We start from the raw sequence: 24,745 nt of genomic DNA, 5'->3' as shown, positions 1-24,745 counted from the left end.
ATAAAGAGATATGTAGGGGGCGGTGTCTGTTGTCTAACGCTGCAGACTCCAGTGCCTCCTAAATACTATGTCCTGGAAAGTCTGCCTCATCTTCTCTCTTCTTTTCATATCGTGCAGATGTAAGTTACTATTTTTGTTTCTACTGTAACCAACAACTTTTTGCTTTGATGTCAAAAACTATATTTCATATTTCCCGGTACATTGATTACTGATTGCCAATTTTACATTAGTTTATATTTTAATTGTTTGAATAGTGGTAGTTTCAAAAGTATAATGATGAATTGAGAAGAGTATTGTTCCAAACCATTTCCAGCTTGTGTAAAAGATATATACCTATTATCAGAGGACAGGGTTTTTACAGAAAAAAATTAATAACTGTAAATAGCAACAACAAAAAAACTACAACTTTAGAAGAATTTTTGTGATACTAATTAGTAATGTACTGTATGATTGGTTATTGCAGGGATATAAAAGTTAAATACTAATTATAAAATGTAATCTACTGCTGTTTTATGGATCACTATAAATTTATATTTTTTTTTTAGTTTATAAATTTTTTAAGACAAAATTAAAATTTCATTTTTAATTGTATGATTGTTGTAGTATAGACTAAATGTTATGGTATATAGTCAATGATATTATATAATGCTCAACCTTTTTGTGCAACTATATTGTCCAATTCTGAAAGAAAAAAACAGTGCCCAGCTTTGTTACCAAGATCAGTTGCTTCTATATAGCCAGACCAATTTAAAGCTTAATTTTCAAGCAATGCTGGACAAAAAGCTAACTTTTCCCATGATTGAACCGATGACACTCAGTTACTCAGTTTCATCTCCCCAAATTTTGGAACAGTCATATCCTCTACATGTTGTTATACTTTTAAAATTGTATATTAGGTGGAGAACCGCTGGATTGCGGGCACAAGGAGGATGCTAAAACTACGATGATGAAACTGAAACTCTTTTTACTCTGTGGATATGACAAGTATCTCCGTCCCGTTGAGTACCACACAAACAAAACCTCTGTGGGGATAATTGTTGCTCCTCGCATAATAGATTTTGTAAGTATATTACATTACCAATTGAGATGGAAGCACAACTTGAGTGTATTTTAACCCAAATATGAGTGAAGGATGAGCGTAGACTGGAGTAGGATGTTTTTGTTGCTTCGTCACTGACTAAGAGCAACTGTTTCTTAAGCATGGGCCAATCCAGCCAATTTGAAAGGGAAAGGGCTGTTTTCAATTATTACTTTCATGGGTTTGGGGTATGGTATCCTTGCCAGCAAAAATGTTGAACATGATGTTCAGCATGATATATACACACAGACACTGATAAAACATTTCACCTGAGACAATTCTATCCATCTGACTGTATAGGCTATATAATTATATGCTACATGCAAAATTTGTAAATAATTACTAATTAAGCGTTTTATTTAACTACACCCCAATATAAGCCAAATTATAAAGTGCTAAACAAGATGTTTTTAACCTATTATTTTTATTTTAGCCTCATTTTGTAATGAAATGTATAATCGATATATAAAATTGTATACTTAAAACTGATTTCAGGATGATGTTACCAGCACACTCCGTGTGAAAACTTGGCTAAGTTTGGTAAGCTGTAATCAAATTGTGTTTTCTTAATATAAACTCACTTGTTCAAAAGGTCCGGTACTAGTTGTCACACTTCTCTGTATGTAGAGTCTCCAGACACCCGGCAGTTAAGGTCCCTAAAACATATCTTATACAGTATACAAAATAGGCAAGCACGATTTTGTCCTGCTCCACGGTTTCTCAATCGATTGTGTTAGTTTACGGCTCATTTGTAAGATCTCATTGAGTAAATGTCATATTGTATAAGGTCTGAAATGTTTAAAACGTCCCTTGGGGTCTGTCCCAGTGGCCTTTTAGCAACATATATTAACATGGATCCTCTTATGGATTTTTCATTCTCTTAATCATCTGAAGATAATTTTGAAGTATCTTTGTGTAGAGATTATATTGTTTGTATTTTTTATTCAACCAATAAAACAATGCCGCTAGTTTCGGCTGCAGCCGTCACAGTAATGGAGGTGTCAGGGCTACCAACTTTAGCATTTCTTTAGTGCAAGGCCAATGCTACTGATTAATATTAATTAACATTTTAAACCTTGATCAACCCTGCCAACATAACATGTTTTCACCCATTAGCATTGCATTTGTATGTACCGGTAACACCAATTTGAATTTTCCAGAACTGGAAGGATTCTCATCTCACGTGGGACAAGCTGCTCTATGATGGGATTGATCAGTTCACATTGGACTCAAGTTTTATTTGGGTGCCAGACCTTTCAGTCTACAATGCGTGAGTTGCTTTATGCTTTAACGTCCAAGAAATCGGATGGAAGACATATAACTATCTAAACAAATCTGAAATTGTTTGAATCACCACCTTCTATGAAAGAGTAATTCAGCAAAATGGTTTGGATTGTACATCAACAATTCAATGCTTGCAAGATGAAGGGGCGTAAGTACATATGAGGAAAATCAGCTTCAAGGATGAAATTAAACAACACTACATACCACATGATGATTTTTTTTTTAGGGGTTTATTTCTAGGATTATGAAAGATTTTATCTTAGAATATATCCATTACCCTCAAGAATGGCTTGAATACTGAAATAACCGTTTTGGACTTGATATTTATTTACTTTTGATTTTCGCACACCACTACATTTACTCTTACTGTTTGTAGCAAGGATGAGACGGACACCTCCCTAGACCAACAAGTATCTCCTGTGATGATTCACCACCACGGAGAGGTCTACGCCTTCATGTCCCCTGTGTTAGCTGGGCACTGTGTGCCTAACTGGTCCAACTGGCCTTACGATGTTCACCAGTGCACCTTGACTCTAGGATCCAAGCGCTATCTCGGATCTACGGTGGACTTTACCTTTTTAAACAAAGAGGTGACTTAGTTGCTAATAATCTTCATTTTGAATGAAAAAAACTGATTGGCTTATTGGGATTTAATCGGGTTTTGGGCTACACTGTACTTAACAAAAGGACGACATTAACAGGGGGCACCACCTAGATGCATATTTTATGTTCACTTAAAGATGAGTGAAAGCTGAGTGTAGAATGAAATGAGATGCCTTGTCTAGCTTTGTTTCTTACTAAGATCAGCTGTCTCATTAGCCAGGACCATTTACTAAAACTAAAAGCCCAATAATTCCCAAGGACAGCTGGGTCCAGTTTCAATCCATGAAAAATCTACTAACATTTCTCAGGATCGAACCGACGACCTTTTGATTGCTAGATGAGCATCATAACTCCTAAGCCTCATTTAAAAGGAACTAAACACTTTGGGACGTTTCCTAACCAAAATCATTAGAAAATGATTTTGAATGTTGAAATTATAAAATAATTAACCATTTACTGGAATGAAGTCATCCTTTCAAACTTGCACATTGTGTTCAAGCAGGGGTTGTGGTTGAAGTATCTTCTGCCTAATAATGAGTGGGAACTTATCAAGACCAACACGACCCGCAACGAGACGGCCCTCGGACCCAAGAATGAGACAGATTCTTTGTTTCTGGTGTCGCTCAACTATGACTTTACTTTGAGGAGACATGCGTCTGTCTACGTAGCAACTTACCTCATCCCTGGTCTAGGTGAGTTCAACAATCTGAAAAAGGTTTGTTATTGATTCAATTTTACTTTAGCGCTTTCCTGTGATGACTATCCTTTCCCATATTGTATGTGGAATAAATAACAGGTTTATGCATTTTTTTTATTTTGATGGTCTCTGTTATATTTTCTGACTCCTCGTTATGGCCTATTCTTGTCTATCAGTTAATTGAGAGGAGGATTTTAACAACAGTCCTATTTTAACCCCAGTAAAAACGAAGGATTAGAGTAGAAGAGTGAGACATATTGTGTAGATTTTTTACTGACGAAAAAAGCATGTTGTTCTGCTAGTATATTATTTATTGAAAACAACAACCCAATAATCAAGCACGGCTGGGATCAGTGTCGAACCGGTAAAAATCTATTGACTTTTCTCATACCGGTAAGGTTATGTTTAATAAGAAATAAACTTAGAATTTGTGCATAAAAAATACATAAAATTAAATGCGCCTAAAACCACGTCCACCTTTAACTCCAGGCAGCGGCATTCGAAGTGGCAACATCGCAAGTAGTGTTATAACAGCTGTTTTGTTTGGAGGCAGCTAATGGTATTTGTGTATTTTTTAAGAATACAAAAGCTTGGTTACTGTACTGGGCTATGAAAATATTGACTCCACTTTAAATGTACAGAAATAGATTTTCAATTTATATTGTTTTGGATTTCAATTCTACTGTATATGTTTTACTAAAATATTTTAATACATAAATGTTCATTAATTAAAATTAAAAATACGCAAATTAATGAGCTGGTGTCACATGTCTGCCATGTTGTCTTATGGAACGTCTGGCACTAAATAACACTATTTACTTCTACTTGCGACATTGCCAATTCTACCAGGCCGTGGCCTGGAGTTAAGGGTGGCCGTGCCTAAAACTATGCAGATATGAAAAAAAACTTGATCCAGATTTTTCTTATCAAAGGTTTCCATCCTTCTCTAAAGCCGTGTTTATACCGCAGTTTAAAACAATTGTTTAAAACCAGTGTTCACAACAATCAAAAGAAAGTTAATTTTCATTGATAATGACAAATCACAATAAAAAACAAATTCAGCGTTCAAAACAAGAATTTGGTTTTCCACAAGAAGTTGACAATAGACCAAAGAGTGTTGTAAACTTTAGGGTCACAGTTACCATTTGTTGACAACACACTACAAAAAACCACGTTTACTCTGACGTTCATGACAAAATGTTAAACAATTTTGTTGGCAACAGCTGATATTAACAAAAGTCTTACTGCATGTGTGTTTTGTTGTTAAGCCCTACCTAACTGCAGTTCCAAAAAAAGTTTTAGACCAGCTGTTTCTTTAAATAGGATCAATAGAAACAATCTAATGGTTAAGGTGAGTCAGTGGCTTAGTCTTTAGCTCCACAGCTTCGGGCTCAAGGCAGCAATGTTGTGGGCTTGGATTCTGGTAGCTGCCACTCCTTTTTATCAGTACAGTTCAACCTTGGACTTCCTTGTTAGATACATTCCACGCACAGGCCCCTGCATATGGACAGGCAAATGTAAGGTAAAAGATGCTGCCAACCTCTCAAAAAAAAAGGACAGCTGGTTCCAGTTCATTATCAAATCTACCAACCTTTTTTTTTAGATCAAACTGGCTACCAGTGCCTTCTGGTTGTTAGGATAGCACTGTAACCACTCAGCTACCTTCTATATACGATTGTAATTATAATTATACATCCTTTTCAATAGTTATCTGTACTATCACAGATTGTATAATGTTTCAGTGATGGTGATGATGTCACTGGCTCTTCTATGGATTCCCCCAAACAGATCTGGTAGAATGGCCATTCTATGTACTCTAGTATTCCTTCAGTCAATCAGTCTTCAATATCTATCCTACAAGATACCTGCCAATGGAGACACAACACCTTATCTTGGTAACTCAACTACATATTGTATCACAGCGGCTTTATGACTATTCATAGTCATAGACCATTCTTGTTATAACTTTAGTTAGTTTTAGAATAAAATAGACTTAGTTGAATTGAGCTAGCAACAGAGTGCGCTGATGTAAACCACATATTTATGTTGAATATGTAAACCTTTTAACTTCACTAAGGTATAGGTATAAGGAGAACTTACATCAATCTTGCATCATTCTATCATAGTATCAAAAACTACGGGAGAAAATCATTTATCTATTTGAATACACACTTGGCTACATGTGGTGCATGCAGATGGGTTGTCTACTTCATTTTTAAAAGTCAATTCAAATTCACTTTATTGTCACTTAAAAACATTTGTACATAGCAAAGCTATGAAAATTGTGACATTGTCAATTCAATTTAAACCTAAAAATACAATTAAGTTACAGAACATTTTTGTCTGACTCTAAAACAACAATTACATATAACAATGCTGCTTAATTTTGTAAAAAGTCACTTACAGAGTAAAATACTTGGTTTAAAAGATAACTTTTTAGAGAATTCTTAAAACTCTTTAAACGGATTTGGCTTTTAATGTTTGTCGGTAGATTATTAAAGAACTTCATACCCATGTAACTAGGGCCCTTTTCATAGATTGTTAAGTTATGTATTCGGTATTGAAAATTGTCTTTGCACCTTGTGTTGTATGCATGTAAATGCTGCTGTCCACAAAGAAGATCAAAATTCTTCTGAATGAACAGTAAGCATGAATATATATAGAGAGAGGGAAGGCTCAATAATCCTAACTGTTTAAAGATTGGCTTGCATGAGACTCGTGGCCGCAAAAATGTCATGATAGCTGTTATAGGCTAATTAATCTACTTGTTGAGGTTAAATCTGTGGACCTTATTTAATTATAAGACTAATAATGAATGTCAAGAAGACCTAGATCCTGTAGAAGACAATCAAGAGCTTGAAGAAAATGTAAATATAGAAGAAAATACAACTAATATGAAACTAAGAAACCGAAACCAACTAAGAAGACCTGTAAAATTAGACAACTATGAAGTTAATTTTAATTTAAGAATAATAATTGAGTTAGGGTATTATATTTTTATATTGCTTTAACACTACTTGAAATGATTAGGGAATTTTAGAGAGGAGAGAATAGTTTTAGGCTTGATGTATAATGGAAAAGGATAGAGATTTACCTTGAATAGTTATATCTTTCTAATCTTGATTCTAGTCTTGAGCTTAATAGTGTTGAAGAAAGAGAAAATCCTTTATAACTTTTAAGATATACTTACATAATCTAGAGAAAATCACCATTAAATAAAAGTAAAAAGATTGAGGACAAAACTTAGATGTATTTCTTGACCATTTTTCACAATAATAATAATAAAAACAACAAGAATCACATGTAGTAAAAAATTGAAAAACCCAAAAACATGTGTTGGAGACAGACTAAAATAAAATAAACCATAGAATACTAAACATGCCGGGCCCCTTGAACCGCAGGTTCAATGAATTAATTTAACAAATGAGTACAGAAACAGCAATTAAAACAGAGAAAGTTAAAGCAACAAAAGGGGCGGAACTGTAATAAAATTTAGTCTTCAAGTACAGGCAGTGGGAAAACCTTGATTGCCGGTCTAGTGAGAAGTCCATTCTTCGTACGCACAGTCACAACTCTTGTAATGTTATCTGAACCAGGGTGAGTTTCAACAATTCTAGCCAGTGGCCAACACATTGGAGGTGTAAGGATGTCTTGAATCACAACAAGATGAAGGTAGTCTCCATCGATGCCATCTTTGGAGTTTATTCATCGTATGAGGTGTACTATGCAGAAAGTATCCAGGTGTTGGTGTTGATAGGTCTGATGGATCTTCTGAAAGAGGAGTTACAAGACGAGGTTTCTGGAATGCTTCTTTGTAATGAGGTTGAGTTTTAAATTTCTCTTCTGGTATAAATAATCTTGTTTTGGTGTTGTTACTAGAGTTGCCGAGATGATGGTGATTAGGTTTGAATGGCAGCCTAACACAGTATCTGGCAGAGGGTTCTCTAGATTGTGTTTTCACTAAATGTTTTTTATTTGAAACTTTATCTGGACTCTTTGGTCTGTCTGGGAGGTTCTTCATGCTGCCAATACCGTTGTAAAGAGGAATGAAGATCAAATTCAGAGACATTTAACATAGTTGTGAGGCGAGAAGAATCTTTGTTATATTTAGAATTACTCTTACATGGAGCATGTCCCATGAGAGTGTAACCAAACACTGTGTTCATTACAAATGGTAGGTTAGGCCCAAGTTGTCGTTTCTCTCCTGTGAAAATGAATGGGAATAAACCCCCACCTAGTAAAACGTCAACAGGCCCAGGGCGGTGGAAAGTAGGGTCAGCTAGGGTATACGGTTTCACTATTTCCAATAAATTTGGATCAAGAGGAGATCTTGGCATGTCCGAGGTAATCTTATCCAAAATCAACATTGGATGATTTTCTGAAACTTTGTTCCCACTTAGTGTTTCGATGTCCACATAGCCCATTCCCTTTGGGGATGTACCTAAGAGACTGATTGATTCCATTAAGACGAAGAGTTGACTTTTGACGTTTAATTCCCAACAGTTGGGCTGCTCTTTCTGTCATGAAATCACATTGACTGCACGAGTCGATTAGAGCTCTGAAGACATGAGCAACACCTTGCTTAGAGACCAACTTTACCAATACAGTTGCTAATAAAACAGTGGTGTTCTTTTGAGGTCGAGAAAAATTTGTTGATACTCCAACAAATTCATTTTGACTTTGAGATGAAGATGAACATGATACAGCATTTCTTGATGTGAGGTCTTTCGATGGTTCTAAATGTAACAGGGTGTGGTGATTTTTATGACATTTAAAACAAGAGTTTTTCGATTTGCAGATACTGACTTTGTGATTTCCAAGACAAGAGAAACAACGTTGCTTGGATTTTATTAGTTCATACCTTTCTTGAGGAGATTTTCCTTTGAATAAAGTACAGGAATATACTTTGTGTCCAGGTTTAGAGCAAACGAAGCAAGGGAAATCACTGGAGCTTTGTGTTGATGCAAGGGTAAATGGTCTGGGATGAGTCATTTCATTTTTGCGATTGAAGTTGGACAAAGGTGGGATATTTGAGTGAGGTTTAACCCATTTACTACTATTGGGTGAGTGCATGGACACATCTTCAGCATGTGCACAATGATTTGACAGAAAAGTTATTACCTCATTGACTGAGGGCAGGGATTCAGAGTCATTTCTTGAAGATTTATTTAACAATTTTGAGTCTATTTTTCGTAAAAGCATTGATGCTAAGAGAGGGTTGTTTTCCACTACATCACAGCCTAATGCTGTTAGAGCTTGGGAATTTTCATTAAAAGAGTTTAGCAAGTTTCTGAGATCCTTAGTAGAGGAAAAACTAACACTAGGCAAATCAATGATTTTATTGATGTGGAGAGATGAAAGCCTTCGCACTGAATGGTAACGATCCCGCAACATGTTGTACGCGATGGTGTAGTTTGCTTCAGAGATGGGTAGGGATTTGACCAGATTGAGTGCTTCACCAGATAAAGTACTAAGTAGATATTGAAATTTAGCCACATTTGAGAGAGATGAATTTGAATGAATTGTGGTATCAAAGAGGTTGATGAAGGCTATCCAAGTTTGAGAGTCACCATTAAAGTTTTTTAATTCTATTTTCGGTAAGCGCACCACAGACATGTTAGAGTGTTCCCGTTCATTGAGATGAGAGGTAATAGATTGATTGCCATCATTGCCTTTACCTTCCAAAAGATAAGCATTTATTTTACTTTCTATGCTGATACAAAGTTCATTTATTTCCTCCTGTCGATCAATCAGATCTTGTTCATCATAGTCACCAGACAGAGTAGGCACGTCCAGTAATTTTCTAATGTGTTCATTAAATTCACACCGCTTTTCATTGACTTCACTTTTATAGGAATTAACCTTTTGTTGATCAACTAATTCAACATGATCATTTTCTGTTATAGTGTCAATAAATGAAAGAATATTATTGAGATGAACTTTGATTACGTTAGAAAATCTGACAAAGGTTTGATACTTCATTTTGTATATTAAAGGAATGAACTAGTGAGCTGATTGAAGAAATGAGGTTGTAAAGGCAGAGATAGAAAGGGGTAGTAATATTGTTACTAAGGCAACAAAATCAAACATTCCAATTTGTCAGTGTAAACATTAGTAGATTTTAAAGATTCAATTTTGAATATCTTGATGAAATAACAAATAATAATGTACAATATTAGTAGTTTTGAATATCCATATTCTTGATTCTTTCATCCGAGGCTCGAAGGACCAATGAAATGATTAGGGAATTTTAGAGAGGAGAGAATAGTTTTAGGCTTGATGTATAATGGAAAAGGATAGAGATTTACCTTGAATAGTTATATCTTTCTAATCTTGATTCTAGTCTTGAGCTTAATAGTGTTGAAGAAAGAGAAAATCCTTTATAACTTTTAAGATATACTTACATAATCTAGAGAAAATCACCATTAAATAAAAGTAAAAAGATTGAGGACAAAACTTAGATGTATTTCTTGACAATTTTTCACAATAATAATAATAAAAACAACAAGAATCACATGTAGTAAAAAATTGAAAACCCCCAAAACATGTGTTGGAGACAGACTAAAATAAAATAAACCATAGAATACTAAACACTACTCATCTCAATTTATAAAAGTGTTTGACTCTTTATAAAAAAAATATGATAGTTTTATGGACTTAGTGTTCCGTCACAGTGAACTTGATCTTAAATATAACTATATAACTAATTGAGTGATAGCAACATGAAAGATCAGTTAGTCTAAAACCATCTATCATCCCCCTCATCTAAAACCCATTTTCTTCTATCCTTTTCAATAAGAGAACCAACAACAAGAATTTGGTTTTATCATAAACAATTAATTGCAATATCCTAGGAACCAAATTTAAGGCTGATTACGAAGGTGCATTCAATGAACGAAAAGGTTATAACTGTCGAGATAATATCGGTTTATAAGTTATTAATCTTGTATTTACCCTATAAGCAACTGCCTACAGTGACTTTTCTTTTTACATACCCCATTTTTAAGCCAGAGCTTTTAAGGCCAATGTGTGTGACCTAAGATTTACATAACCAAACTTCTATGATCTGATCTATGCTAGTATTACTAAACAAAGAGCCTTATGCTTTGCCTAGCATGTACTGTAGCTTGGGAACCATTCTAGACTGCTAGGTCTGATCTGAAGCCAAGGTGAACTGAGGTCTGGTAAGCAACTCACTGATTATGACCAGGCTTGGTGAGAGGCCCAAAATGTTGTTATGTTGTGTCGGAGGTGGGCCTGGCCAGACTGATGAGGTCACCACCCCAACGTGTGACTCATGTTAAGAAGAAAAGCAACCAGCTAGTTACAAAAACCAGTGACAACAAACCGTGTGTCAACATGTCTCAAAAGGCAAGAGTGACTTAACTCAGTCTGACCCATCTCCTACTCCATCTCTTGAGAGAGGCCCACCAAAATAATTGTAAGGATCGGGTGGAAGTTGACAGAATGTATGAATTTATTGTGGGTTGAGTTGCACCTCAAAGGAGACTTTTTGCTACTTCATACTGTGTGTGTATTCACTGAAAACTTTTTTCAAAAGTATTTGGATTTTTCCGTCCATAATATGAAGATTACTATACTGGTACTAAAACCAATTAAAGCATTGCATAATCTGAATCTCTAGGTTGAAAGGGTTAGTGCTTGGTGTTGACATGAAGTTATGTGCATGTTTCAGTATGTTTCTTCAGGGACTGTCTGTTCTTGACTGGTCTACTAGTGATTCAGACAATCGTCAATCGGAGGTTGACTACTTGTACGTCAAACCCTTCATATTTGCAGAGTACTTTCAGATTTGTGGCAAGCAACAAATACCTACAGGTTTTACTCGTTAATGATTTAGATCCAAAGGTGAGTAATTAAAAGGTGTTTTAAAGATAACGAAACAGTTAGTAGTGTAGGTGAAAATTTTAAGAATCAAGACATTTAGTTCAATGTTCATCAACAGCTTATACCTTTAAACTGCATCAAAATTAAGAGCAGATTTTGTTTGTGGGCTGGCATGTTTAAAGCAAATTTGAACATAAAATAATGACTGTAATCGAGAGGTATATAAATAGTTATTGAAGATTGCCCCTATACATTTAGTATATCTCACTATTTTATCACCATAATCTTTGCCCAAAAAAAATCCTCATTAAAAAAATAAGAAAAAAATAAGAAATTTTGAATTTTGAAACCGAAACCAAAATTTTAAAAAATCAATCCTAAATCTCAAAACCTAAACACTCAACTTTTTACCTGCCTGGGTAAAGTTACAAAAAATACTGGTAACACTAAATAAAAAAATTAACTCCTAATAGTGTCAATAATTTACATAAATACAACATCAATTCAAATTGGTGGTTAGTATTTATTCAATGAATATAACCATATTGTGCATACGATTTTGTTGTATTAGTCAAATACCCCCTTACTTTACCTTTAGTTATTTACCTTTTGCAGTTCAAAATTTGAACAAGATGTAAAATTTTCTGTTCAGAATGCTGCTAAACTGATGGACACAGGCAATGACGAGGGGTCCACATTGGTTGCAGCTGATGAAAACGTCCAACAATGGCAGATGTTCGTCAACATCATCGACAGAGTGTGTTTTGTCCTCCTAGTCCCCATCTACCTCCTCCTGTCAATAAGCTTGATGCCTGCAAATTATTCCTTCACTAAAAACTGAAACGGATGTGAAATTTAAACTTTTATGTCAGCAATATTTGCTTTAGAAGTTAAATTCGTTAGGTGCACTTGTGTTTGATTTTTATTTACCTTGTTGACTTTCAGTTAGAACCGAAACTTTATTGTTACAATTTTATGTAACTTTTTCCACATCAGAACTCGCAAAATGATATCAAGATCTATAAATAGCCAAACTCATTTATACGTATATCATTTTCAGATAAAAGATCTGCTTGAATTTAAACTTCAAACAACACCCAGTTACATCAGTAACGGCAATTATGTTTATTGATTGAAAAACATTTTGTTCTAAATGAATCACCAACTTAAATTACTAAATTATTATTGATTGAACAACTGTGACTTGGTACTATACTTTGGTCACAATATTTAGGCGGTGTTAGGGGAATAAATATACCCCCTCCACTTGACTTGACCCTTACCGCCTTACCTTTAAAATAATAGCTCAACAGCTGATTAAGCAACAAACAAAAAAGTGGTGGGGTAACTTCCCCTCAAACCGCCTAAATATTGTGAAGGAAGTATAACTGGGCAGATAAGGCAGACAATAATGCAGGTTCAAAACCAGTCCCCAACACTATGTTGTCACTGGCTTGCCCATATGATGCATTCCATAACACTACCTAATTCACTGTCTTATATTCTTAACTCAACTCCATAGTCAACTAGCACTGACTTTTGTATACTGAAGTTGGCATCCCATTTATCAGACATAAGACGTTTATTTGTCATTTTTACATTTTTACATGCAAGGACAAGTCAAGTTGTTTTCATACAATTGTATGCGTCACATATTCAATGTGAATACAGACCAGCTGGTACAAGTGTTTTTATTAAAAAATAAAAAGAACTTAGTTGAATTACAGAGTGTGCTAGTGTCTAAAATTCTGGTGTCTACCCAATTTTTTTACTGAGATATGAAAGATGCTATAGCTTACAATAAGTCGTCAAGTTTGGAATGGTTAAAAAGTTTGCATATCCGACAGAAAACAGTATTTTACATCAGTGTAATCTGGTGGTAATGTAACTCACTTTAACTACGTTGATTTTTAAAACTGGTGACAACTTAGGGACAAAAAAACACAGTGATGAAATGTCTAGCTTTATCAACAGCCAAAGCCAGTTGTAACAGAAAGCCAGCCTATGGTAACAGAAAGTTGGACAAATTGGAAGACAATTTACCAAAATGAGACAATTTTAAATAGAAACATAATGGTAACATTTTATTCACAAAGCTACATAACGAACACTTCCTCTCCTAATCATTTTCTTCTTCTCGTCCATGGAAGCTGCCAAATCAGCCTGTATCTGCACAAATGATCGGCCCTTGGTCTCAGGCAAGATGAAATACATGACAGCCAGTCCACACAGAGAGAACCCGGCATAGATGAGGTAGTTGAGATAGACTCCGAAATTCGACGCAATCACTTCGTACAGCTTCATGCAGAGGAGAGACGCAAATGTGTCAGTCAGAGTGGTGATAGCTAGAAAGTAATTCAATGTTAGAATTGAAACATGGAAGATTAATTAATACAAATAAAGAACAGGAAAGAAAAGTGCAAGTTTAATGAGCTTGGTGGCCTCATATTAACCTTGCATTTGCCTGTCTATGTGGGACTGGCTTGTGTATGGGACATATCAAAGGGAAGTAAGTAAGGTACAGAGGAAACATTTAATGGTACGCTTAAGCACTAATCGCTGGTGTCTAGGGAAAAGTGCACTACTGCCCCCTCGCCCTCATGTACAACAACTCTCTCGGTGGAGGAAGGCTCTGTGCGATAGGAATTTCTGCACAGTACTCACCACTCTGGCTCTTTTTTGCTCGTCACAAATATATTACCGCCACAAAACACTGGAGTTGAAAGCAAACAATCGTTCTATAAGTATGTTTGTATCTGGGAATTTCTTCTCTGTGGACATATCAAACCCAGAAAGGAGTGGGTTGATGTTGATATATCTCAAGAATAATCCATAAAAATAAATATTTTAGTGGTGGACAGAAACCCCAAAATCGCTGCCATGAATTTGTAGTTTGTTGCACTAGTGACTGAGCCAGTGACTCATCTATACAGGTATAAGGGAAAAGATATGAGAATGAGAAAGTATAAGGAAAATAAACAATTGATGAGATGATAAATTAAATCAAATCTTGATTCAATAACAAAATTTCATTTTGCAAACACCAGATATACTTTTATGAGCTTCAAAACCTATGGATTACCTATGGATTCAAAGGGGTACGGATTGCTATGTTGAAATCCATTTCAAGTTTCTATTACCTGAAGCCATCCCCCTCGTGTTTGAAGGGAACAGTTCTGCCTGCAACACTGGCACTAGTGGCCCTACACCAAGACTAAACACCACACAGTATGCTGCCACACTGCCAAACGCAACCCAACTGTAACTGCTCACGTCCACTGTCGTGCGTTCGTCCAGGTAGTAGTACAAGGCGGCTAGGAGCTCAAACACCCCACAACCTGCCGCACTTAGAAGTATCAATGGCCGTCTTCCAGCTCCGTCCACTGAAAATAAAAATGCAAGATCTTATGGTTTTTCATGAGAGGAATTCTCAAATACATGTGTTGAGATGGTTAGTGTATCGAACTTCCATGTGAGAGGGCAAGGTCAATCCCCACGATATCCACAAAAATGTGATGAGTTTCAGTTTGGACCACTTTTCCTCAAAACGTTTGTTGTGCCTTTATTGAAAATACCACTGGCGTTAATAATGATAAAAGTACAGACACAGTCTCCTCGTCCAAAATGTATCTTTTTTCTGTTTGTGGGAACTGCAGTTTAAGGTGAGCTTTGAGCCGGGATTATCACATTCAAATTGCTATTGGTGATTAATGAGACTAGAAACACGGGCCTGCTGGACAGAAGTCTGCGCTAAACAAATACCAGCTGCGCCCCTCTGACAAAACAAAACAGGTATGGTTTTAGGTGTTTTATTTTTACCATGAAATGAAATTTCTTCTTTAATTGTCTAGTAACCGGGAGGTAATAGTGCTTTCTTTCAAATCTGAAGGTCCCTGGTTCGATTTTGGAGCAAAACATAATTAATTGTTTGTGAGATAGGGGTTAATGTTGTTATCTAACAAAAGGTTGATGTTAGATGGTAACAAGAGGTGGACTGTTCTCATGCAAAAAAAGGAAAAAAATTGCATGGATAAAAATGTAAAAATACACATTTAAACTTTTGTTTATTAGCCTGTGAACTGATGAACACTTTAACAACTTTTACATTAATAATGTTTGCTTGGTAATTTAAGTGTGATTTTAATATTGAACACTTCACGGTAACGCCAAGTGAATTAGGCTAACAACAATTTTACTTGGCATTGAAGTTGAAAACCCAAATAAACATTTATTATATATCACTAGCAATAACCTGTTACTTAACATGATGGAATGTTCTTATACAGAAGAAAAGGCCATTTGAAAATTTAATTTACAAAAAAACAATCTCACCAAAAAAAGATGCGGCCAAAGTGCTGAGAAGAATCAACGATCCCATCAAAATGGTGAACTGATCTGGAGTGAGGAAGGACCTTTCCAGACAAAATGAAAGGTCAACAAAAGGAAATGACATAAACATAAAAAAAATCTACCCTTAATACAATTGAAAACAAAACAGTTACTTTATGTAGTCCAGCCAAAAAAAAAAGAGAAAAAAATTCATGTATATGCCAAATTTGGTACAGTTGTAGGGCAAGGGTCCTTAAACAACATACTAAAAGTACTGATCGGTAGGGGTGGAGCTAAGGGGGCTAGGGGACTTTAAAGGACCCTTTTTTAGATTTTTTGTAATCCAAATATTTTATTTTACTTCATTTTGGGAGGTGTACATGATCATTGGTCTGAAATCTTTCCCATTAGGCAAGTCGTTTCAGTACCTTCCTGCCGATACTAATAACTGTCTACTGTAGGCTAACTTTCCTGTCTACTCTACTAATAACTCAATCCTGGCTTGTGGCGAATAACAAATTAATGGCCTTCGCTTAGTAATTTAATATAATATTAATTTTGTTGGTTAAAGGGAGAGCTTGTTGCTGTTCAAATTGTCTCCTAATCTGACTTCAATAACCTACATATTTTTTTGTAACAAGGAGGCGATCCTTATGATCCCAACAATTAAAAAATTTTACAAAACTTCTTTGGTATATGAATTAAAATTTTGCCTGTTAGTTGTAACAATGTGATAGGCTAACAAATTTTAATGTAGTTGTACGGTAATATTAAATACCTTGTGGCACCGTTGAAAGTCTGTGAAGAATAAGACAACACTGCTCCAATACCACTCATGAACTTTGTGATTGTCGCTACTTGAACTATAAAGAACGCTCGACGGTTTACTCGCGTTGCAAACACATCCTTCCAAGACTGCTTCTGTCAATTTCATTCTGGTTAATGAAAATAAACAAGAAGGTAAATTATTTTGTAACAAACTTTATTGGAAAAAAATGTGTTTTTAGAAACTGCGTTCTCAAATACTTTTGACTGAATTTTACTATAATTTGTGTATTTATCTGTAGCGTCAACTTAGCACAGCTGTATATTCCTTATTTTATTTCAATATTTAACACCATCTAGCGGAATTCACATTATATGACAAAAGGGCTGTACAGAAACTTAAGTATAATTTTAGGGGATGCGGCTGTTCTGAATTGTATTGCTATTAAATAACACAATTTTCAACATTACTTTCCGCTACCAGTATACTACAAAGACTAATATAATACATTTCAAAGCTTATAGAATTTTTTAGGTTAGGCTTTCTATTTAAATTTAAAACCATAGAGTCCATTTCAGTTGATGAAACAATAACAAATGTTTATTACTTTGTTTGTTTATGTCCGAAAACTAAAAAAAGATAGTAAACATTACAAAACATTGTTTTTGCGTTGTAAACATAATTTTTGCGTTGTAAACATTATCTTTGTGAAGTAAACAATGCAATAATGCATTACAGATTGTGCTGGATTTTTTCAGTTTGAGTTGAGAATTTGCTTAACACCAGCCATGAATTAAAACTGTAAATAAAGCGGTGCCTATGTGATTTAAGTACCGGTATGTTAATTAGAAATTTAGTTCAAAAATAAAAGGCCTACTTACTTGTGATTTCATTTCATTCTCTACAGATTCTTCTATCTCTTTCAATTCTTCCTCTACAAGAACATGCCCTCGTAACCACGCAAGTGACTAGACAACAGAGGAGGGCAATACAAATTAACTTTGGATTTCCTCGTAAATAAACTACAAAGACAGCAACACAACCCAGGTGGGTGTTTTTAACAAAATATGACTTGAAATGAGGCGTAGAATGGATTGAGATGATCTCTGCTTTATTACTGACTAAGATCAACTGTTTCTCTAGCCAGGCCCATTGAAAGCCCATGATTGAGGACGTGACCATTTTGGAACCATTAAAAATTTACTGACTTTTCATGAGATCGAACCAGCGATCCTTTGATAGCTAGGCGATAACCAATCAAAACTTTTAGTAATATAACATCATTAGAACATTGGTATTAAACACTTTAAAAGATTTTTTATGGAATATATGCAACATAAAAATACCCCCGCCGCAGCAAACCTGCAGACTAAGCGAATTTCAACTCGTCTGATTACATTTTTACTAAAATATTTCCATAAATAAGACATATTATTCCCTATTTAAATAACATTAGATTTAACGAGTGCTTAGGTTTGCTGCTACGGGGAAGGTAAAAAGTGTTTTTTGACCATACGTCAATAGTATAGGATGAAATAAATAAATTTGCAAAATTTTATCAATATATACCCATAAACAAGTAAACTACAACAATTTTCATTTTCTCCATAAGAATAACATGGGAATTTTTAATTACACTATTTTTGAATTTTCTCCGTGACCGTTAGGCATACAACAGCGCTTCAATATACTAAATTATTTCTTTTTTTAAGCTCTACAAAAAGGTTTAGAAAGAAATCGCAAAATTTTTTGTTTTTAGGTTCAAAAATGGGAAAAACCCATTTTTACCCCATAAAACCCCCCATAAACCCCCGTTCCCATGGTCCGATTATGCTGGATCGCGAACTCGTTCGAATAAACGTAGGTTTACACGTTTTTACCAAATTTCATCAAAATCGGATCATTTTTGCTCGAGTTATCGCGCTAACGGACACATATATATATATATATATAAATATATATATAAATATAATATATATATATATGAATTTGAACGGATGGTGTTTTTGGCCTCTAGGGACCTCAAAACGAAAAATTAAATCGGTCTCGGGTCCAGGTCTTACCATGAGTACTACGGTAATAGCTTATTCCCTATATGGGAAATTCGCTAAAAATAATAATATCATATATACAATACAATACAATGATATATTTTAGTTATGAACTAAAAGATTTAAGGTTCAAGTGCAAAAAAATAGATAATAGTAAACCATTAATTTTGTTATGCTTAACTTATGCTACAAACCTTTTCAGCCTGGTCTCTGTCGCGAACCATGGCGAAGAAGTAAGGTGATTCCGGCATGAAGATGAATGTGATAAGAAACACCACAGGAACCACGAGGGAAGCGGCCGATAGTTCTTGATAGGACAGTGAAGGTCCGAGGCAATACTCCAGCAGAATCCCTAGACACCACATACCCTCGAAGAAGGTACTAATGGCCCCTCTGATCTTCGGCTCTGCAATCTCCCCCAGATACATAGGAAGAACTGTGTACACTATGCCCATACCAAAACCTTGGAGAATCCTGGAAATTGAATAAATTTAAGGAATTGGAGAAATCATTTTAATGTCTTAAGAGCTACGGAATGACTTTTTTTGGGGAGAAGTACGGCTACCTCTAGCTACCTTTCATAGAAACACTAGAAATCCTTGTCTGTTAGTCATAAGATTTTAGCCAATCATAACAGTTTTTAGCCGATTTCTCTAATTTAATTTGGCCTTATAGTCCCTATGGAAAATCAATTGTAAATGAAACTCTCACCAAAAGTTCAGTAGACAAGACATAGTAACTTTCTATTAAGGCAATTATTTAACTATTAAGCAAATTAATACACATTTACCTAACATTAGGAACAACATTTTCTGTTGTTCAGTTGTAGCAGAAACCGCTGTTTTCAAAACATGTGAGACTGTGAAATATGTAGCCTACAGTAGTTCTTTTTATCCCAATAGTGGAAAAAATTAATCAGGATGGAGTCAAAGACATCAGCTTTCTTCATTAATATCATCAGCCGATTTTGATAGAAGAAAATAGTTCCAACAAATAAATATAGCCTATTATTTTGCTATTCTACTGTTGATCTAGAAATGGAAAACAAATAGATTTAAATATAAATACGATGCTATTAAGTTACATTACCTCACAAAGTATAAAATAGGCAAAGATCTAGTTGTAAGCACAAGTATCCAGCTGACAATATACATTGGGGATGTATACAGCAACAGAGGTTTGCGTCCAATGGTGTCTACAAAATAAGCAGCGGGCAGTGGAGAAAACAAATCCCCAAGCTCTACAAGCAGGCATTTTTAAACCATTAGTAAAAAAGAGATCAAATAACATAGGCCTAGGCTATGTACTGAAATGGGCATATTAGTACCAGAACCTTCAATTCCCAGATTTGTAGTAAGTAGTAATCTATATTATTAAAAGAATTTGTTGAATTTTTGTATGCAGCAAATCGACCCCTAAATATTTATTTTGATCGACATATTGGGTATCAATTTAAAGCTCTTATCCTCTAGGATGTGCCTTTTGCGGGTTTGGATGATATTCTGTGAAAGCCCTTTGTCCTATAGGCTTTTAAAATTTAATAGTTTGTGCTGAATTCTGTTGTTAATCATCTGAAGTTTACATTATTGTTTATCAACTTCAAAACAGATGGCCATCGGCCATGATACAATTTTGTTTACATCATACATACGAAAATGGGATTATCTGTAGTACTAGTAGGTGATGTTTCAGTGAATTCAAGTTAAATGTTGTAATGTTAGTTGCGTAAAATGTAAACAAGAAAATTACTTACGTTTATTGTGTTGTGAGAGGATTTTGTGTCTTAATATAGCCTGTTTAAAATCAATCCTATTTACTTTCCAATTCCTCCCTAAAGATTAAATGTTTATACCAAAAATTCTTGCGCAGATCACGCAGGTTGTGTTATCTCCAGGGCCCTTCCACTCAATTTATTAATTCAATAAAACAAATGTATTTAAGTTACATTTTTTTTCAGATGGGCGGTACTGACTTCATTGACCTTCTAAAAAAGAAAAAAAACTCAAAAAACTTTTTCTGCACCACCTACAAAGTAAAGGAAACTATTATTTAAGATATTTTCACCTGAACGATTTGGATATTGACTCACCGATAAGAGCTACTACCCAAGAGCTCTGATCTGCAGTCATGGGTAGCTCACTGTCCGAGGCCAACAGACGGACAAGAAGAGGATTGATCCAGCCATATGAAGTTCCTGCCATCAGCACAGATAATGACGCTGGAACAGAGAAATAAGTTAGAAATTTAATAACGCAACCGGCCAAACATGGGATTGTGTCATGGGCCAAAGAAAAGCACCGCAAACGCTGGGTCGACACTCCCATTCTTAGGGTCAGCAAGCTTACTCTGTTTAGGCCTTCCAAAAAGGTTGCCTCTGACCTCTTGAGACTAGACAGACAAAGAATCAAACTAATTGTAGAACTGATAGCTGGACATGGGCGGTTCAGGAAAAATTTACAACGGAGTGGCTTTTTTGATGGTGAACCAATCTGTCACAGGCACTATGATAGGTCAGAAGAGACAGCCGATCACCTGCTCCTTGATTGTAACGCCCTCTCTGATGCTAGAATGATAACTCTTGGTAATTTGGATAGAGGAAGATATCTTCCCGATGATGAACTTATTGGGAAGCTACAGGCATTCATTAACTTGTAAGGTCAACAAGAAAACAATTGTCTGTGATGCGCAATAATTCGATTTCCGATGAAGTGCTTAAAGGTCTCGACCTGCCCCTGTTAAACTTAATTAAGTTCATTAAGTTCAATATCTGAGCTTTTCTTTCTGGGCTCTTCAGTGGCTCTTTAAAATCTACAAGCCACCACTGAGAACAGTCAGCTCCGCAAATTCTCTGGCAACTCAAAATCCATTGACTGATCAAGGTCAGTGAATTCGTAACAAACTTACCATGCGTCGTGAGAGCGATGTTCAGGGCATAAAATAACATGTTAACTGGGCGACACAAGTGTGCTGCTGAGATTTTTTTGCCCAGTGGCTATGGATGGTGCCGGCATATTTATTTGTTAATGATTCACATTGTTAATGTATTGGGATTTTAACACCTAAGACTGCTGAAAACCATTACATTACAATGACACTCCCTATAAACTGCGGGGGGAGCCCCGGCGCGCTACTGAATCAGCAAATAAGCGATCGCTATTGGCATAGAAATATCTCAGTAAGACGAATCACAAAAGAGGAGTGCTGATTGTTCTGCGTTACCCAGAAAGTGGACGTAGTTTAACGTAACGCGCAAAGGGAGCAGCACTGCCTGGATCAATAACCAGAGTCTTTGTAATATGGCTCGAATAGAGAAAATCCCCGAAAAGGGAACAAAAGCATTGCCAGAAGTATTTTACGGGAATGTTTAGTACCAACCTACACTAAAATAAAGCTCGTATTCTAAGCAACAGCCTGGCAACAATCACATTATTGCCGGCCGAGTTCTGGTCTCAGACAGACGCAACATTTGGCAGGCGAGCACACTACTGATGTAGCAGTAGGCGGCAAGCAGTGCCAGTGCCGCGCTACTGCTATAGCAGTAGGCCGCAGTCAACGTGTTAAAAGTAGGCTATTTATAAAATAACACTAGGTGTAAATATTTCTAGAATTCGTAATTATTAAGTAAGATTATGGGCGATTTACAGGAAAATATAATTTAAAAAATCATTACAGGATACGTAGAAATATGTGATTTTCACTTTAATTCAAGCAACATTTTTCCGGGTTTTATGGGGCCCCCTATAGTAGCCCTGGCGCCATTGTCGCCCAGTGGAAATCCCCTAAATTTAGTATGTCCTAAATTTACACTCATCCAGTAAGTTTGGTTAGTTAGGTTAACTTGACCAAACTAACTGAATGAAATAATTAATATAGGGAAGTTAATCATTAGAATGAGTGCAGGACAGATAAGTTAGACCTATTTAAGTGTAGGCTAAAAAATCTCTTATCTCTTTTATAAACACCTTATCTAGGTAAATCCCTTAGAAATTTTTCTGTTTAGTTACACGTACAAAAGCAACGCTGTAACTTATAATGATGTAAACATTAACATTAAATAAGTTTTGTAGAATATGCACATTAAGTTACCTATGAAGGCAGCTGAATACTGCCTCCAAATCCCCAAATTCATTGTGTACTTTGGCGGTTTCGTAACAATAAAAGGTGAGCATAGATGAAAATTATCAAATTCTGACAGGTTAATTCAGCAGATGCATTTATTATCGCTATTTACATGCACTGCTAACTGAGGACTGGTCATTTTTTTTTGTTATGTAATTTGAATGATGAGACTGACAGTCTGACACTGACAGAAGAATTCATAATTAGAAGCAGACGATTCGCATTTCGCATCATTCAAATTACATAACAAAAAAAAATCAGTGCTACCAACACCATGGTGAAGGTACCAACACTTTATTTAGGCATACATAGCTAAGGCTAGGATTATACTAGGACGCTGGCGTCCGAGAGGCTAGCGTCCCAAGTCGAGCCTAAAATGACGTGATTTGTGTTGGGATGCTAGCCTCTCGGACTGCCATTTTATTTCAATGTTTTGTCACTTTTTGTTTATATCTATTTAAATAACATTAGGTTTACGAGTACCCAGATTTGCTGCTTTAAGGAGGCTAATATTGTGTGTTTTTAGTTAAATATTAATAGCTTAGTATGAAACAAATTGGCCAAGTTTGACCAAAATATATCCATACACAAGCAAATTCCAACAGTTAAAAATATTTTCTATAAGAATAACATGGGAATTTTTAATTTACACTTATTTGAATTTTATCCGTAACATAGATAAAACCATAGATAAAACATACTCCCCCAAGTAGATTTCTCATCCTTATGGAACAGCTGAAGACAATTTTATGGTTAGTTCTGTACGGTTTTCTGTAGATGTCGTGTTTTGTTTACAATTTGTTTCCCGTTAATACAGTAATTTAAAACCTCGTTTAACCAAATAATACGATCTAATCATAAACAATAAATTGTCTCCTAGTTATTTAACCAAACAGTAAAGCACAAATCAAGAAATTAACCCTAAAATAATAGAAACAAAGTTTCGTCGACACTAGCGCCCATGTGTCACGTACATGAACTAGACACGAAAAACGTGCTTCAAAATTAACAATGGGATGAGAAGTCTACTTGTGTTCGTTAGTCTGTGTCCGTAACTAATAACCGTACAAAACACTTTAATATACTTAATTATATTCTTTTAAGCTAATTAAAATTGTCTAGAGAGAAATATGACAATACCCCTTTTTACCCCATAAAACCCCGTTCCCAAGTAGGCACAAAATCGAGCGTCCGGTGGCTTTTTTAGCATCCGACGCTGGCATCCCTAGTATAATCGCCCCCATTTGATTTAATGCCCCGCTAGCGTCCCGGACGCCGGCCTCCCGGACGCCAGCGTCCTAGTAGGCTAGTATAATCCTAGCCTAAGGCTTAGGAATCTTCACTTTACATTACAGTTTTTAAAAAAAATGCCCCCTCTGCAGCAAACCTGCCGACTAAGCAAATTTCCATTTGGCTGGATTAATGTTAAATTAACATTTTCATGTTTAACGAGTACCTAGGTTTGCTGCTACAGGGAAATTTTTAAGCTCTTCAGGTCTGGAGAAAAGTTTATAAATTTTGTGTTTTAAGGGTAAATAAACTGTATCAGCATTCTGACACATACTTTCTCCCATAAGCTCGTCAACAACCTTTATTTTATAGTTAAAAACCACAATGTTGCAATAACTTTTTAACCGTAATTGGTACAGCAATGGGGTGTTGTACTATTTTCTTTTAGAATTATAATGACCATAACATATTAACTTTGATCAAATCCAGCTTTTCTCCAAAAATAAGATTTTCGTTATTTTATGGTTTTTATGGGAACATAACATTAGTTACAATAACTTTTGAACCGTAATTTTTACGGAAATGGGATTTATGTACAATTTTGTTCAGAATTTAAAGGACTATACTAGATATTTATGAAAGTCGTTCAGGCCATTTTCGAGAAAATCTGGGTTTTCCGTTATTTTATGGGGTTTTATTGTAAAATCCCCATTAAAAATCCAAATTTCTAAAAAAATTAA

General features: G+C 35.4%; 2 protein-coding genes across 2 annotated transcripts; one reads left to right on the top strand and one right to left on the bottom strand.

Annotated features, from left to right (window-relative positions):
- Positions 1-24: 24 nt before the first annotated feature.
- LOC128996851 (5-hydroxytryptamine receptor 3A-like) lies at positions 25-12,412 on the top strand. The gene is made up of 9 exons (XM_054422357.1): positions 25-119; positions 897-1,060; positions 1,574-1,618; positions 2,239-2,348; positions 2,739-2,952; positions 3,468-3,657; positions 5,405-5,557; positions 11,359-11,531; positions 12,163-12,412. The coding sequence occupies exons 1-9, from the start codon at positions 68-70 to the stop codon at positions 12,349-12,351; spliced, it is 1,290 nt and encodes a 429-aa protein (XP_054278332.1). The 5' UTR covers positions 25-67; the 3' UTR covers positions 12,352-12,412.
- A 1,154-nt stretch (positions 12,413-13,566) lies between these two features.
- Positions 13,567-22,899, bottom strand: LOC128996647 (facilitated trehalose transporter Tret1-like). The gene is made up of 9 exons (XM_054422067.1): positions 22,743-22,899; positions 20,746-20,874; positions 19,746-19,896; positions 18,851-19,130; positions 17,487-17,573; positions 16,618-16,760; positions 15,843-15,922; positions 14,651-14,893; positions 13,567-13,855 (listed from the first exon to the last, which is right to left on the bottom strand). The coding sequence occupies exons 1-9, from the start codon at positions 22,783-22,785 to the stop codon at positions 13,599-13,601; spliced, it is 1,413 nt and encodes a 470-aa protein (XP_054278042.1). The 5' UTR covers positions 22,786-22,899; the 3' UTR covers positions 13,567-13,598.
- Positions 22,900-24,745: the final 1,846 nt, after the last annotated feature.

Source organism: Macrosteles quadrilineatus, unplaced genomic scaffold, assembly GCF_028750875.1.
Source record: "Macrosteles quadrilineatus isolate MER2022 unplaced genomic scaffold, UCM_ALF_1.0 Scaffold_6__1_contigs__length_79288215, whole genome shotgun sequence".
Lineage (NCBI taxonomy): Eukaryota > Metazoa > Arthropoda > Insecta > Hemiptera > Cicadellidae > Macrosteles > Macrosteles quadrilineatus.
The sequence above is the reverse complement of the archived record's forward strand: the minus strand, read 5'-3'. Positions and strand labels throughout refer to the sequence as shown.

Coding starts and splice junctions, on each gene's coding strand:
- LOC128996851 (XM_054422357.1), top strand. CDS start 68: ATGTCCTGGAAAGTCTGCCTCATCTTCTCTCTTCTTTTCATATCGTGC. Junction 2,953..3,467: donor TTACCTTTTTAAACAAAGAG/GTGACTTAGTTG, acceptor GTGTTCAAGCAG/GGGTTGTGGTTGAAGTATCT. Junction 11,532..12,162: donor TTAATGATTTAGATCCAAAG/GTGAGTAATTAA, acceptor TTTTCTGTTCAG/AATGCTGCTAAACTGATGGA.
- LOC128996647 (XM_054422067.1), bottom strand. CDS start 22,785: ATGAATTTGGGGATTTGGAGGCAGTATTCAGCTGCCTTCATAG. Junction 19,131..19,745: donor CCTATTTTATACTTTGTGAG/GTAATGTAACTT, acceptor TTCAATTTCCAG/GATTCTCCAAGGTTTTGGTA. Junction 13,856..14,650: donor CACGAGGGGGATGGCTTCAG/GTAATAGAAACT, acceptor ATTACTTTCTAG/CTATCACCACTCTGACTGAC.